The 17,651-nt window shown below is 33.8% G+C and overlaps 1 protein-coding gene across 1 annotated transcript in view; it reads left to right on the top strand.

Annotated features, from left to right (window-relative positions):
• The window catches only part of LOC149770176 (guanine nucleotide-binding protein subunit beta-5-like), a 99,236-nt gene that overhangs the window by 20,161 nt on the left and 61,424 nt on the right, over positions 1-17,651 (top strand). The window contains exons 3-4 of the mRNA XM_089949278.1: positions 1,352-1,393; positions 6,610-6,686. Coding sequence (XP_089805404.1) covers positions 1,352-1,393; positions 6,610-6,686 — 119 coding nt within the window. The remainder of the gene's footprint in view (positions 1-1,351; positions 1,394-6,609; positions 6,687-17,651) is intronic.

Here is a 17,651-nt window from a genome sequence, read left to right as displayed (position 1 = left end):
GCTTCATATTTTTAATTGCTATACTATGTGGCTTCATATTTTTAATTGCTATACTATGTGGCTTCATATTTTTAATTGCTATACTATGTGGCTTCATATTTTTAATTGCTTTAAACAGGTATCCCTGGAAGAGCTTCTTTCTCTATGAACTTTAGGTGGAAGAAGTTTTGGCTTCAAATGTTGTAAATTCCAGTTATTTCCTGTGTATTGTGAACCATTTGTAATAATTATAGGGTGGTCGCAAATATTGTTTGTGTGTTCATTTTGATTATTGCATCAATGCTTGCTTGTTCGACATGGAATGTGTTAAATAGTGGATACTTAATCCCTTGCCCCCTGTGTCTGCATCCATCATTCTAAGTGGGTAATCCAAAATCCATTCTGCATGTATTGTATAACTTCCTGGTTTTTTGACAAAATGCTAAAATTCTTGCAAAAAATCAGCCTTATTTTGCAAGTCATTGTGGACAATTTTCAGCATGGCATTGTTGATAAAAACTGGCCCCTGTTTTATTTTAACTTTATTTTCCCCATACATCATTGAAAAATCTTTCAAATGATAACTTATACCATTCATACTGATTTGTTCTGTCAATTAAAATTTAAATGCATTTACTTTTGAAAAATGTTGCTGAAAAAATCTTAATAGAAATCATTGAATTTTTATTGTTATCAATATTTCCTAAAAGTATGTTATTGGAAGATGACTGGAAAAATGGTTCACACCTAAGTATTTAATTAGTTTTGTTGAACCAGAGTATCATACAGCTCTTGTTTGAGCTTTGCCACACAAACTTCTGTTTAAAAAGTTAGCATTTGTTGTAATGCCAGATTGAGACTTTCCCAAATACTGAAAAATCATTTTCATTGGCTAACGAGATGAGGTGATGTCTGACATGATTAATTATAATAAGATGACATCATACATATTGTCATTTTCATTTGCTGATTTTGAGGCATACCACCTGCATTGATAGTGAATTATACCCCTTGAAGTGTTCAGTATTAATTAGATTGAATGATAGCCCGATATATGCATAGACAAATGTTTAGATGGTGAGAGTTGACTTTTTAGTTTCATTTCTACAAAGCTTTCTCAAAGCTCTTTCCGATATTAACGTACATCAATGATCAATATAGTATTGGGCACTCATATGGTGAAGATGTAATATAGCCACATGAAAGTCATGTTGGATGGGAAGTAATTATGAAAGCTAGTGCTGTCATAAAAAAAACTAATTAGTTTGCAGCCTTGGTCTCTGGTACTCCTCACACGTGTCCAAATAATATTTTATTTTTGGTTCCCTATTGTAGTTAAAACTTAAAAATTCATATTTTTGTGTTTTAACAGGATGGCAAGATGCTAGTATGGGATGCTTTTACTACAAATAAGGTATGTGCAGTGGCAGTTGTTTTAAGACCATAAGCAATGGTATCCAGAATATTTTCAGAAAGGGTTCAATCAGATTTTTTTTATTATTTTTGTTTTCATAAAAATGTCAACTTTTCAGTTTTTCACTCGATAGAACTTACAGTTGCCTGGCAAAGGTGAGGTTCATCTGCTTGCCATCCCACCCTCTTCCACTTGCCCTTTCTATGTCTTCCCCTACAAAGTGATGGGGATAGTTATTTTTGAAATATAAAGACCTTTCTACCCATCTATCAGTTTGTCTGTCTGTCTATTCATCAGTCATCTTTCCATTATTCTCTGTTGTATTGAAGACCTGTTTTAAAATCAACTGCTATACACTAACAATGTTTTGGCTTCCTCCTTGGCAGTCAGAAAGGTGAACAGGAGATACTAAAATTATTATTTTAAGGACTGTGACATTTGTAAGTATTTTGGATAATATATGCAAACACATCAGAAGGGGTAAAAAACATAATATATGCAGTAAATAATTATGGTTTTCAGACCCCAGGATTTCCTGTTCAAGGTGGATTAAATCATGAATCAGAGGTTAAAGACATGTGAAAAACATAGGAAGTTCAAATTGTTGTCAATCAGTTGATATAACATGATGTATTTATATAAACAGATCTACAGTTCTTATTCTTCTTCAGCTTAAAATTAATGAAGATTTAATATATTTTTCCCATGTGTTGTTTAGCAAATAGATAACTGGGGGGAAGTAATTCCTTTATAGAACAGGAAACAGCTTGTATGATACTACAAGAGTCAAGTCCTCGTTTTCTTTACCTTTATCAGGCAAGTCATTAACAAAAAAATCATATAGGAATCATGTAAAAATGTCTTTTTATATTACCATTACATGAAAGTTAGTATGGTTAGTATAAAGGAGGGGCAATTTATAAAATATGACATTTGATGATTTAGAGGGATCAGTAATTCTCATAAGACCATGAAGAAAATACATGTAAAATTGATTGCATTGCTAAATTCTTTTCTTCATATTAACTGTGTTATACGATTATTGACCTTTGTTGTTGTGAATATAAAGTTACATGAATCAGTAAACCAAATACTGACTGATGCAAAGCTCAGGTCATTATGATATGTTTACTGGTTTATAAAACTTTATATTCACAGGAAAAAATTGTCAATAATTATTACATGATTTAGAGCAGATATTTTTAATTGAACTTGTTTCAGCATAGTAAAAATTGCCATTTCATCTCCAAGACTCAACAAAAGTATGCTTCATTATCATCAAAATGCAGTATCATTATTTATATGTTTGAAGCTTGTCTTAACAAACAGGTACTACATATTTATATTTTAAATTGTCAGGTTACATTTCAATACACACGGGATTCACAGACTTCAGGGCCTAACCCAGCCATGGAAAGTTTGCGAGTTGCATTATACGCCAAGCTTCCAGACTAAATTATCTGCTTCTCAAAGATTATTTTGATGCATATCGCCTATTTGAAGGCAGTTAGATGATACATGTATATGTTAATACTGCTGTAATTCGTGTGAGATTTATTTTACAGGTATGCATAAAAAGCACTTATCCATAATGATTAGTCATTTCTATTTCTTTGAATGCCTGATCAATCAATCTAACATCTAGCACCCCAGTCGGTGTTTATCATCTATTATCTGATTGTTTACATGAAAACAGAAGGCCAATAACTATATATTGTTTGGAAAATAAGTAAATGTCTTCAATAAAAATAAGTGTTCTAAACTCCTTCTCAAAAGTCAGCTTGTCAGAGATAGTTTTAATGCATGTTGCCAATTTCAAGGTGATAATTGTTAAGCACATGGATAATGAATGTTTTCAAATCATTTACCTTTGAAAAAATCATTCCATAAAGTCTAGCTATCATTATTGTACATATTAATCTGGTAGCATATCTAGGTGTAGAAAAGGGAATTTAGCATTTCCAAAAGCAAATCAAAAGAACCCTTTCAAAGAAAAATATTTATTGTTTCAGGTCAGTGTCTTTTACCTAACACCACCTTCTCTCAATCCTCTCTCTCTCTCTCTCTCTCTCTCTCTCTCTCTCAATTCTAGCTGTCTCAAACCATAATATATTTATCTATGTATATACACATGCATATATCTGCATTCTAACTCCTACTTTTCTTCTCACGTACATATTTATCTTCATTTACTCTTTTTGATAACATTAGTTATCAGCATATGCTTTTAAGGCATAAACAAAAAAGAAAAACAAATTAATTGCAAAATGAATGTAACGCAATTTCCTTAACTTCCCTATAAAATTTGCCTAAGTTTTAAACTTTAGCTGTGATATATTGTTGTCAAATAATGGGCCAAGCGCAGATCTCCCAAAGGCAAGTTCTGTTCCAGTGAATTTGCCATGGGTAAACTGACTCGTGAAATTTTGGTTGCTTTGGTGACAACCTAAATTTTTATAATCTCGTTTTTTAAAAATTTTAATAATGAATTGAAAATTTAGATAGGTTTGATATTTTTAAATTTACATTGTGCACAGTCTAGACTTGATGCATTTTTTTGCTATATAGATATTTCTCATTTCCCAACTGGATGGTAATTTTCGATTGTGTCAGTAAAAGAGGTCACGAAGTTGTAAAACAGTGCCTGAGGTGTTGTTTTTGGCATAATAACTTAAAACTGTATTTTTATAATATATGAACATTTAAGCTTGTATATCTGTCTGTCTGTAGTTTAAATGAAGATAAATAAGCTCCTAAGCTTTTATAAAATTATCTTTTCATGTTTTTGCCAGACAAGCACAATAAGAGAAAAAAAAATATTCGGGTTCTCAGGTTGATGGTGGTCTCTGATTGTGTGTAATTAGTCCTCACAATGACGTCCTCACAATGATGGTAAAGTAAGAGTAGTCCTCATAATGTTTAAAGAAATATACGGCAAAAAGGAAGTGGTACAGATATAGCCTGGATTGCAGTTAAGCTTACCTTCAAATTACTCGTATATACTTTCATTCCTTCTTAAGGTCCTCAAAATGTAGTCATATGTCAAGGTCCTCACAAGTACATGAATACAAATGTGTGTGTACTGGAAGATAAGATTAATGCAGTTTTCTTTAAATCATTGCATAATTAGTGACGTTATTGCGAGCTTAAAGTTGCATCACAATATTACCATTTTCTGAACAGTATAATTGTGATAAATGTCACTGTTATACTGTTTTACAGATATAAGAATGCTACTCTGTTAGTGCTTTGTATTGCATTGAATTGGAATGTGGTATCAATGTTCTTTCTGGTGTTGCACTGAATCCAATAATGATACAATGCAGTGATAAAATACAGTAACATGACAAATCATAATTAGAGTGAACATCTTAGACCCTGATCTGATGTTTTGTGCAGCACTGGATCTGGGTTTGCACTGTTTGCACTTGGATGCCTGATTACCTTATGCCTATTTTTGATTGCAAGTTTATTTAATTTTTATACACACTCTATAAGGAAGAACATATTATGTTATGATGTTGTCTGTTCATCTGTCGATTTGTCCATCTGTGCTACTTATTTTTTTTCTGCAGAGTGACTCAAACAGTCCACATCTACAGTTACGAAACTTTGCAGATGGCTTGCACTTTGGGTAATTAAGGACCCTGTTGATTTCAGAATTAAAAAGTAAAAGGTCAAGGTCACCATGATTGAAAGTAGAAAAATAGTTGCTGCAACATGACTTGAGTTTCCACCTACAGGAGACCCTGAGGGCTCATTTAATCTAAGACACTTGCCTCTCCTGATTACTCACATCTCACCTCTGCTTGGGTTAGAGTCTCTGGCTCAGCCAACATAGCTATGTGATAAAGCTTGCAAGTAGCTTCCCATAACTCAATGATTCTTCCCAGGTTCTTCCCCCGCCAAATATACTGGCCAGTCATGTGTTCAAATATAGTGTTAAACCTGCAAAACACAAAATAAAATAAAAAAGAAACACCTGTAGTTAACAGTGTGGATGACTTGCACCTGGGATAAGGTACAAGTCTTTTAGTTTGAAGGTCATAAGGCCAGTGTGCAATGTTGCTGTGACTGAAAGAAGAGAATGGTTTCTGCACAATAGCTCATATTCTCCACCATCTACAGTTACACAAATTTTGTTGATGGCTTGGATTCTAAGTAAAGAAGAAGCTTTTTGATTTCAGGTTCAGAAGATAAATGGTCAGTGTCACTGTGACTGAAAGAATAAAACTGGTTTCCTTGCACTAATCTACTACATCAAATGTTGTAGTTGGCTTGCACTTGGAGTAAGGAAGAAGTAATGATATTGGGTTCAGAAGGTAAAACGTTAAGGAAACTGCGACTGATGAGAGAAAAATTGTTTAAGCATAAAAACATTAATTCTGCATCACAAACCCTTAGCTTACTTAGGGGTGAGAAAGAAGTCTATTGATTTTGGGATCAGAATCAAACAGGTCAAGATTACAGTTAGTGAAAAAAGAATAATGATTTGTGTAGAAAACGTTCAGGTATAGACCGTGTTCTTTCACTACAGTTAATAGATGACTTTCACATTGGGTAATAAAGAAACTTATTGATTTTGGGGACAAAAGGTCAGAAGTTAAGGTCACATTGACTGAAAGAAGAAAAATAGTGTTTGCTTAATATTTTTTGTTGTAGACTATGTACCTTGACCAAAGTGTGTGGATGGCTTGTAATTAAGGAATGCAAGAGAGCTGTTAATTATGGAGTCATAAATAAACTTGTAGATTTTGAGGTATAAGCATTAGAGGTCTAAGTCTTGATAAGTTTAATTAAAAAAATAGTGGTTTCTGCATAGTGTGTTAAGTACCAATGTAGAGGACTATTAAATACTGAGCAGGTGTATAATTGTGCTGTTCATGGTACTCTGGTCTGGGTTCCTGTTTGCTCTTTTGGAGTTAATGTATTGTGGGTATTTTTGGAGACATAAGATTTAGAAATTTTGTTTGAAAAATGGGAGGTTTTAATTAATATGCAGATCTAGAGAGGTTGTTATAACACATAAAATGTTCAATTTTGATGACTTTAATTTTTTGCAGTCTCTATGTGAGATAGCTAAATTGCTGAGATTTTTCCATCACAAAAACCTACTTATATATGGTATTTATTGTTACTCATGAAATAGAATTGGAAAAAGAGTTGGGAGCTTTATTTGACTCTCTTGGATTATTTTCTCATGCTTTTTCTTATAGGAGCATGCTGTTACAATGCCAACCACCTGGGTAATGGCCTGTGCCTATGGACCTACAGGGAAATTTGTTGCTTGTGGGTAAGTAAAAACCACTTCATATGTTACTCTTGCTTTGCACATTTTCACATCTACCATGACTTGTGATAGCCAGCAGAAACATTCTGTTTCAAAAGACATTTTTTTGTCCCTCACTTTACCTTCACAATTACAAACACTCATATGTGGTAGAAATCATAGATTTTTGACGTTACCTTTTTTAAACACCCAGAGTTTATGTTCAGACAGTGTTGTAAGAATTTGAGATCAGTTTATTGCAAGGATTGTATGGATTTTAGATGCAGATACAAAACAGAGACAAGAGACAAGGCAAACAGAAAACATAAAATGTTGAGGTTAAAAAATTTTATATGACTATTTTTACAGGAATAGAAGCTTGCATAGCTGCCAAGTGTCCCATTTTTTCCGTATTTGTTCCATATTTTGGACCTGAATACGGGTGTACATTTTTTGTGTGCAAAAAATACGTTTTTTATTTTTTGTAAAAATATTTTAAAATTTCCTTGCAATTTCCAGTTTAGAACGGGCACTCGGTTCCATTCTGATATAAATGTATCGCATGTATATAGGAATACAGTTCTACAATATGATTGGTTCATTCAAAATCGAGGCTACAATGCCTGTCTCTATCCACCATATTGGATTTTGCAAAAAGTTACCGCTGTCGCTGTATCTCATTTTCGTAATATTCAACTTCTAATCATGTTGAATAGGAAAGCAGATTATTCAGAATTTTCTCCAGGAAAGACAAGAAAACAGAACTAGAAGGACAATTGTGCCGTCTTGTTTAGATTTGTGAAACCATCTAGTAAAGGAGAAAACTCTACGTTTTGCAAATTGTGTAACGTGATTTCGCTATTGGGCACCTATGAAATAAAGAACACGAAAAAGCTAATAAACATCAGCTTGCTGCTTAATCAAACACAACTCCACCTGAACTTATGACGTATAAAATTAACAGAGAACCTCGATGTAATTTGATCAAAATTCAGTTTATTCAATTTTTTTTGGAAATTAGCCTTCCTCTTTCAGTTACTAGTGTTGCTGGTGATTTATTTCGCACACATTTTCCAGACAGTAAAATCGCAAAGGATTACTCATATGCTAGAACAAAAACAGTTCAATAAGAAAATCGCACAGAATTGAGATCATCAATGAAAGTTGATACGTTCAAATTGATAATGATTGGAAAAAATAAGGTGTGGAAAAGGCTACTATAAAAAATATGTGTCTGAGTCTCTTGCACCTTCTGAATGGGCACCCGAATGGAATATGGTACAACACATGCATCTTTGACATTAAATAATTATGTAAAGCACTGTCTTAATTTACTGATGGTTGTATATGTTGTAATTAGTTACGTATGCATTAAAATTTTAAAAATCAGTATTTGTTCCTGAAAATCAGTATTTTTGTGACAAGAAGTCAGTATTTTTTTATTCGGGGGTTGGCAGCTATGAGCTTGAAAGTTTTGATGTTTCAGCTAATTGGCTTCAAGTTGATGCTGATGCTGAAAAATATTTTATATTGACCTAGAAATTGATGGGCCATATTGACATCTTTTTTATTTTATGTAAATTTGCACAATGGAGAAGGGAGTTTCAGATTTTGTAATGAATTCCCGAATTGGCATTCATAGGCTTGCTCAAGGATGAGCAGAAATTTCACTATTACTTGCAATAAAATTGGAGGATTTAAAAAAATAATATAACAATATTTGTAAAAAAAAATTAATTTCAACTTTGGTTGCTGTTGTTTTTTCTTCAAACATTACCAGATCATAATACATTAGGAGAACTACTACAGCTTCTAAAATCCAGCCCTCCCAGGTTAAAAACTTTTAGTTAAAAAGCTAAAAGTTGTCTGCCCACCTAGGTGGCATTTAGATAGAGTGATCTCTCCTTGATAACATGATTGGCACCAAATCCATGAAATCCTCAGTTAAAATTTCCACTATAATCAAGAGCAAGTTTCTAACTTTTCAGTATTATCACTTTGCTGTCTTCACACACTTTAGTACATACGTGCACTGTAGCAATGGTACTCCATAACATTGCTATTACTATATTAATAACTGCAGGTCTGCTGTGTGATATAGAAAATTCATTTATTATTGCTGTATCATTTTCACTATGCCTGGATACATACAGGTAAGTTTTCTATGTTATCTTGTTTTAGCTTCCATTTCATAGTTATATATGACACTTTGCTGATTTTGCCTGTATAGAACATGACTGGGCCTATCCTACAGGTACCATTGTCTAACAATGTTTTTTTTCTTCATATTTTCCCAAAGCCTAGTTAGAACCGTCTTCCATTGTTATCAAGGTACTGCTCAGTTGAAAAATCAACTGTAAAGATGGTTTTGACTAGGCATTGGGAAAATATGAAAAATCTATACATGTGCATTGCTTGTTGTTGTTGTGGGGTTTAACGCCATTTTTCAGCACACGATAGGCTATGCATGACGGCCAGTATTAATGGTGGAGGGAAAACCCCAGGAAGAACCACCGACCCACGAGAAGCTACTGGCAAGCTTTCTCACATACCCACATTGGCCGAATCCTAGACTCAAACCCACACAGACAGAGGTAAGATGGCAGTGATCTGTAACGGAGAGCGCTTTAGACCACTCGGGGCCGCCATATGCATTGCATAGCTAATGATTAATGAAATAAAAAGAAATAGTTACCTCATCCAGAAACAGAATCATTTACACAGAGACAAAAGTCGACAGCTTAATTCAAAGATTAACTCTATAAACAAAGTGTGTAACCTGGTCGCACCAACTTGAATAGATGACAGCTTGGTGACTGGAATGTTCACTGTAACATCAGGAATACAGAATATAATAAAAACCCACAAGCCTTTAACAATATCAGTCAAATCCTGTAGACGATTCTCACTTGCTGGTTTAATAGATAAAGACCTTGTTCACTTCCAGGCAATATGGATTAACTATAAAGACAAACAATATACGTGACCACTACCTTAATTTGGGCACTACAATGGCAATTTGCTAACCTGGTTTATGGACTGTACCATCAGTAGCCAGCATCCTATTTTTTAATTTTTTATTTTGTATTCTTTTTGTGCGAGTTTTTTATCAGAACCATCCTTCTTACTATTCAAGCGATCGCCGTTACAAATGATTACATAAAAGTCTTTGGTGTCTGTCTCAGTTCTCTCTATACGGTCATTCACAGAGCTGGATACTGGGTCCTACTTGTAGCTACAAAAAGGCCGGGAACCATGCTACGTGTATTCTACAGGTACTTCAGTCCGTTTTACAACAACATATAAAAAAACTATAAGCATATCTACAAAACTATAAGCATATCTACAAAATTCAGATACCGGCAGCCAGCTTTGTTTTTTTTTTTTTTTTTTTTTAATTTTTTTTTTCTGTATAAGCGGTCATTAGATTAAGTAAAACTCGGTGGAGTTTATTCCCGTTTTTGCAGTGTGATCATTCAAATCAGAGTCAAAATGCATATTTTGCCAAGACGTCGTGGTCACTGGTCACATTGAGCTGGTGGTCGCTCATGACAGAGTGTTTATTTAATAAAATCGATTTGTGCATTACGATTGTGGTCGGAAATGACTGGTGGTCACTAATAGCTGAGGTCGCTCATAACTAGGCCTGGCCCTAGGGCAAGGCGAATGAGGCTGCCACCTTAGGGGCCCCCGCTTTCAGAAAATCAACTCCACAATGCAGTTTTTTTTGCTTAAGGTGCTATACTCATTGCTTTCTGTGCTATGGCAAGTACAATAAAAATCCGAAACGTTTAAACATTAACTCTCAATATACCTCCTTTATATATACCATTACCTTGCTCATCAAACAAAAGAAGTTAATTTGTATACTTGGAGCAGTTGTTGCTGATATGCTTCAGTGACTGTTGAAGATGGTGTAAAACCACTGCTTGGTTAAGAAACACATGGCTGCCCACAGTAGAAGATGGGTGACTGGTTACATGACATTTACATAGCGATTTTGCAATGGGAATAAATTGGAATGGCCATTGTGACCAGGTGAAAATTAGGATAGGTTCGACTATATATATTGGAGGACATTAGACCAACCAGCCCTAAAAATTACCCTCGTAATGCTGAGTGCCAAGCAAGGCAGCTGCTAGTACTATTTTTATGTCTTTGGTATGACTCAGCCAGGGTTTGTACCTGTGACCTTCTGCATTCCTGCATCTGATGTAGACACTCTAACCATTTAGGCCACAGGAGCTGTCTAAACAAAACATAGAATCATAGAAAATAAATTTGTTAACTCAATTGACAAATTTGCTAGTAATGCAAAGATTTTTTTTTTAAAATCGAGACCAAATTGGGTGGCTTGTATGAATATTGTTTACTGTTTACATGCATGTATGTTTCACTCCAAAAACGAAAGTTGTTACAATAATATGATCAATATGCATCAAAGTAAATGCTTTCATTGTGTTTACATCTAGTGCTGCACATGATTGCACTTACTGTCAGCAAAATATATCTATTGAAGAAGTTTTCAGTGCTTCCTTCTTTTCTTAAAATAGAATGCATAAAGCTGTCCTTGGATCAATTATTATTGATTGGCATTATATATAAGGAAATGTGTTGCATTACATATTATAGTTGTAGATTTTTTAAACAATTTAGTAATTGTTTTAGAAGCCTCAGCTGAGATGGGGCTATGGGAAAAAGTTATTTATTTATCAGTTCTTAGCAGATCCAGGCAATTCAGGCATGTATTGCTATTGGATTTTGTTTATGATTGGCTGTTTCAAATGAAGATATGCACAGGACTGCTTTTCTTTATTTCAAGATGTTTGTTACTTTTCCAGGATCTCTGAGAATTGCTTAGTTCATATATTTTTCTCGAAGTTTGATAATTTTATCAGGCTGATTTGTATGTAATAATGGCCAATCAAAAATGCCAACTCGAACTCCAAACCTGGTACTGCTGACACTTTTTTGTTATTACTGTATGTATATTTAATTTGCATCGTTATATTTTTATTTTTTTATATTTCATTATATGCTATGGAAAATTGTATGTTGAACTTTACTTTGTCCAAAAAGAAATTCTGTAAACTAGTAATAGATAGCAAATAGTTTCCTGTGAGTATGGGTTAACTATTAGGATTATTATCTTGGCCCGAGTCAAGGACATTGTGTTTACTGCATTATATATTCTAATAATAACTAAGATTTTATTTGTAAACATTAGGAACCTTCTAGAAGGTTATTTTCCATTAGGTAATAGTAAAAAAAAGTGCTTGTAACCCAAGGTCAAGTAGAGGAGTATATAATGTTGTTTTTCTAGAAATTATTCATTTGAGTTGTATAAGTTTTATGTCCATTTGTTCATTTGGGCTGGAACTTTATTTATTCAAATTATTTATTCACTGGAAATATAAGGTGCCCATCAGAAATAACATTTTTGGAAATTGAGACTTGAGTTGATAGTGAAATTTCAAATAAAGATATATTGGGTTGTGTTATTGTGATTTAACAAGAAACTGTGTGCACATCACCATAATATGGGCCTTCATATGCACATCAGCACTTCAAGCATTGGATTTAATACGGATTTCTGTTAAAGTTTATTCAGAACTTTAATCATTAGGGCTTGTGTCTGTAATTCTAGGATTATTTGGGGTTTAATTTTCAATACTATAAGTTCTTCTTACATTTTTTCACTCTGTATTCTTGGGAAAGAAACCATTTGTTGAATTTTACAAAGCTTGTTGCTTCTTACTCTTTTCTATTACTTATTTGAAGACCATAGAGTTGTATTATTATACAAAAAGATGGTAAGAAAATTCCTGCTTTCTCAGCATGCAGTAACATTGTACAATATATCAAAAGTATACATGTTTGATGCCAGATTTAGAACTTATGATTTTGCTCTCTATTTTGATACCATGCATGAAGGTGTATCTTCAGTTCTGGCGATATCTCACCACCTGAAACAGTGGTACTACCTGTTTTCTAAACACTATATAGGATTTCAAGCACATAATTGGTAGTTATTTAGCTCACCTGACAAAATGCCAAGTGAACTTAACGACATGGACCTTGACCATTATGCATCTTTGATCCATCCATCAAAACTTGTCTTGATGGTTTTGAGGGTTAATTTCTGACCAGATTTGGATCAGACTTGGGACTTAAGTTTGCATCATCAAGAACATGTTTGGATTTGGTTATGATTGACATCCATGCATATTAATGAGGTGATTTTGCATCATAGTGACTGAGCTCATGAACACTCCATAGGTCATTTTTGATTAGATTTTGATCAGATTTTTTATGTAAGCTTATAGCATGAAGATCTCAGCATATGTGTGAACCTCTTGCACTTGAGGGTGTCTTCCATCCCTTCCACTGAAATCTCCTACTTATACAAAATTGTTCATGAAAAATTAAATTTTTCCTTTGTTTTTTCTTCATATTTTGGTTTTAGTGTTGTATAGTTTTGATAATAGTGACTGTGATCATGTGACTAAGAACTAGCTTAAGAACAACATGACAGTATAATTGCTAATTTCATCCTTTTATAGTGTCAGCATGATTGGATGGCTTCATTGTTTGAGGTTTGTCTGTGGATGTATGTCACGGAGTAGAAGTAATTCGAAATAGATTAAAATATTAAATGACTATGGCTGGGTTACTAAAGAACTTATTCAGCATAAAACAATAAGCATTACTTTCTTTCCACATAGAATGTTCTGCTTTGATGTTTAAGATTGTCAAGGTAGATTAGAGTATGATCAAAAGTAATTTGGACTAGATTAAAGATGTTAATTGATTATAGTTAGACTTCCTAAGAGCTTAAGTGGCATGAATGTGGGTTAGTTTGACTTTGGTGTTTAAAATTTGTGGAGATGTCTGTGTGTGCCAGTGCCAAAACACCAAGTCCATGCAACCAAAACATTATATGAAATTCAGTGATTGTTGAAAGTTTCACTTATTATAGTCAGGTTCAAAGGGACATGAATATGCTTTCTGCTCTTCCTGTAAAGCTGATTTTAAAGTCTGTTACACTGGCAAGAACGACATAATGTGTCATGCAGAAACACCATCTTAGGAAAGCAGATTAACCATGACAACAAATATTAAGATCAATAACAATAAGGACTACCACCAGTATAATATAATAATGATCTAAGAAATGCTAAAACTGCTCATGATACATATAAGACGACTATGAATAGCAACAGAAATTGCTGAAGGGTCTGATTTGACGAGACAATGAGATGTTGATATTAAACATATGCTCAATAGCAATTGTAATATTTATCCATTTGCATCCTAAAGATCTTCTCAATGAAAATCTTCCCTCTTTTGGGGTCAGATCTCCTTATCTGTCTTGACCTAGCCAGTCTTTTCTGTCACATGTTTTTGTCTCAGGCAGATTTGATTATGAGTGAGATCCATGCATATTAATGAAGTGATCTTACATCTGCTTTGACTGTGCTTGTGTCACATTTCTGATCAGATTTATTATGCAAGATTGTGTCATTGAGATCTTTGAAGATTTCAGTTATAAACAAATAAGCGACATCCATGCATGTTGATGAGGTGATCTTGCTTCAGCTTTGACTGAGCTTTTGCAGATGTTAGAGGTTTTAATCCTGATCTGGTGTTGATCACATTTAATAGGTAAGTTTATATCATCCAGATTTATTAGGGAAGCTTATATCATCCAGATTTTGGATGAGTTCAGTTGTGAGTGACATCCATGCATGTGATCCCGCATATGCTCTGGATGAGCTTGTTAACACTCTAGAGGGTAGTTATTAAATCTGATCTGATTGGGTATGTAAGCTTATATCAAGATATTTGTTTACTTAAGTTTCAAGCAACATCTGCACATGTTACAGTGTCCACCCGAGGGGCAATTCAGGGAAAATAGTTGCCCTTTGAATCTTTCATTTTCTGTAAACATACCAAAAGAGCTAAGGTCACTTTGCCTTGCCTTGATTTCACTCCCCCATCCCTTTTAATACAATGCATTAATATCAAAGTAAAATGTTGACTTTCTATCCATTTTTCCTGTAAAGAGATAGCTGGAAATTTTTTGAAAAAATGGATGAAGTGTAGTTAGTTTTGGTACCAACTTGATGATCATAAATGCCAGAAATTAGATTGATATTCAGAATTGCCAAAATAATGCACACATGACCCTTGAAAAAAAACAACTTAGAAACAAACTTTATTTGCGGTGCCAAATCAGAAGTAAATTGTGACTCAGTCAACATATCCAGGTCTGTTACTAATAAGATCATTTTTGTGTACCGGGTATACTTTATTCAGTGACAATGTATGAAAAGATGATACCTGCTATGGAAATAGTTGCAGTTTTTCAGCTGTAAAGTCTATTTGAGGTTGCCATAACTATGTTATACGCTTGCTATGATGAAGTAAAAAAAAGGTAGTATTTCACAACTTTCAGAAATAGTTTAAACCACATGACATAGAAAATATTAAAAACAGAAGTTCTAAGTGACCATTTTGAACATTATTAATTCTGAAATTTCTACACCCCCTTTTCCCGACCACTCTTGTAGCCTAAGTGGTGAGAGCATCTACCTCAGTTGCGGGAGGTCATTGGTTCGAACCCAGCTGGGTCATACCAAAGAATTATAAAAATGTTATTAGCAGCTGCCTTGTTTGGCACTCAGCATTATAAAGTTACTATTAGGATTGGTCAGCCTGGTGTCAGGATAAAGTGACTCGGTGGGACATGATGCCACATGTCTGCAGCATGATGCCCCAGTGCTAGACATCACTATAAACTGCCCCACTGCAGACATTGTAGTGATGACTAGAAAATTGTTAAATCAATGCTGAAAATCCAAATCAGACACACATACTTATCCCTGTTTTCATAATCTTCACCATAATCTGACTAATAGGGAGATCATTTCACACAAATATTTGATTCCAGCATTGTCTCAGATATTAATAAGGTAATGCAGCATCTGCTTTGTCTGAACTTGTGAACATGTTTGAGAGAATATTTTTTGACAGATTTTGATCTGACTTGCTATGTACACTGTAAATTGGTATGGTATAACAAAGATCTTAGACAAATTTTCTAACTTTGTGATCAGTCAATATAACGGGTAATTTTATCAAACTGATAATAAAGTAATTCTGGATAAGAATTAAATACATATTTTTGGAAGATTGAGGGTAAACATTTGTATTAAAAGCGAAAGGTGGAGCAGTATGGTTTATTCTTTTTTTTTTTTTATAAAGTTTTTTTCTTGTTAGAATGAGAAGGTAATGGTTATGTTGTAGGAATGAAATATTGTTACAGAAATCCACTGTGCTTTCTACATTCCATTGCCTCGGTTGGCATTGTCTATTAATACATTTTGACACATACCAAACAAAGCAAAAAGGTGGTATATGACTTCTTCTATTATCTAAATTTCTTATTTAACTGTTCTGAACAAACTACTACCCGATGACCCATGTCTGTTTCTGTCATAGGAAACTTATAAAAACATGCACATGTTCAGATTAATTTGAGATTTTCAGATTCATTTGAGTGCATTTGAGTAATATTAAATACTTTATTGTATATATGTTTTAACCCTAACACCCACAGTTTATGAAATAAAACTGAGTGTGTGTGTGTGTGTTTGTGTGTTAGTGTTTGTATTTGGTGTAAACTGAGGACATTTGTGATTACGCGCCAACTTACCGAGGACACACCTCCAACCAAGGATGTCCTCTGTTGGAAAATTTATAAAATCATGCTTTTCGCAATTATTTTAGCCTATGATTAATCATGATTTTTAGGAAGGTCCCCGTTTACACTCTTGGTACTTGTTCATGATTTTGGAGTGTATCTTTTTTTATAAAGCTGGTGATACACACGCCCGAAACCATGTCCTCCATTGCTGGATGGAAAACTTGTAGAGAATTCTCCACTATCAAATTACACATTGCAAAAAACATTATCTCCAAGCATCAGAAACCAACTACTTAGCTAAACTAGAAGAAGATAGGCTAGTACACATAACAGTCCTCTCTATTTTGTATTAGTATTTCATGCATGTGAGACAGTAGTGTTGGAAAACTCACAATGCATTCATACCATACACGTCTGATACAGGTAAATAAATATACATGTACAAAAAAGTACATCAAAATGCAAATGGAAATATGCATGAATTCAATGTAGAGTTGTACCAATATTGCTAATTATCCAAACCAACAGTAAAGTTAAAACATCCTATTTGCAGCGTGATTTTACATACGTAAAGATATTGAAAAAACATCCCTGATATGCAAAATTTTTTTTATGATTATTAGATGAGCTACATCTGCCCCTGTTTCATCATTTGCCTACTTAGTATTCAAACAGGAGAGAACAGATGTGAATCAAGTGAAAAATCATGTTACGGTGAGATCGAATTATCACTAACCGAATTTGGAAGTTACATGCACAGAACTTCAGTAAATATATAGACAGATAAATATATTATACAGAGGTCAAACATTTATCATCAAGATGATCAGTCCCAAATTGAAACATTTAATTACAGCAATATGTTTTTAAGACCTGCAACTAAACATGCAAGCAATCATAAACTGTTGAATGCATTCAGTGTTCTTTTAAATGTATATACTTGCTTCAGTTGGTGATTTGATGACTTTGCTGAACATATGAATTATATTTGTATCGATAGTTCTGTTGTAAACGAAGTCTTATTAAAACAACAGACAACATTTAAAAGCAAGGGGTCAATCGATATCGCTTTCCCAAATTTAAAGAGGTTTTTAAAAATAGCCAAAATGCTCAGGATGTTCTACTGGACCAACTTGTATTTATAACTTAACAGAATATTTATTTAGAGCTGCATTAGACTGTAATATTCTTACTCATTTAGTCTTTTTCAGTATGTTTTATACAGAAGGTGACATGGAAAAAAAACTGTTTCAACATTCCAATCAGCAATACAAAACACC

This window comes from Sinohyriopsis cumingii, unplaced genomic scaffold (assembly GCF_028554795.1).
Source record: "Sinohyriopsis cumingii isolate HCF-2022 unplaced genomic scaffold, ASM2855479v2 utg002530l, whole genome shotgun sequence".
Classification (NCBI taxonomy): Eukaryota; Metazoa; Mollusca; class Bivalvia; order Unionida; family Unionidae; genus Sinohyriopsis; species Sinohyriopsis cumingii.
The sequence above is the reverse complement of the archived record's forward strand: the minus strand, read 5'-3'. Positions and strand labels throughout refer to the sequence as shown.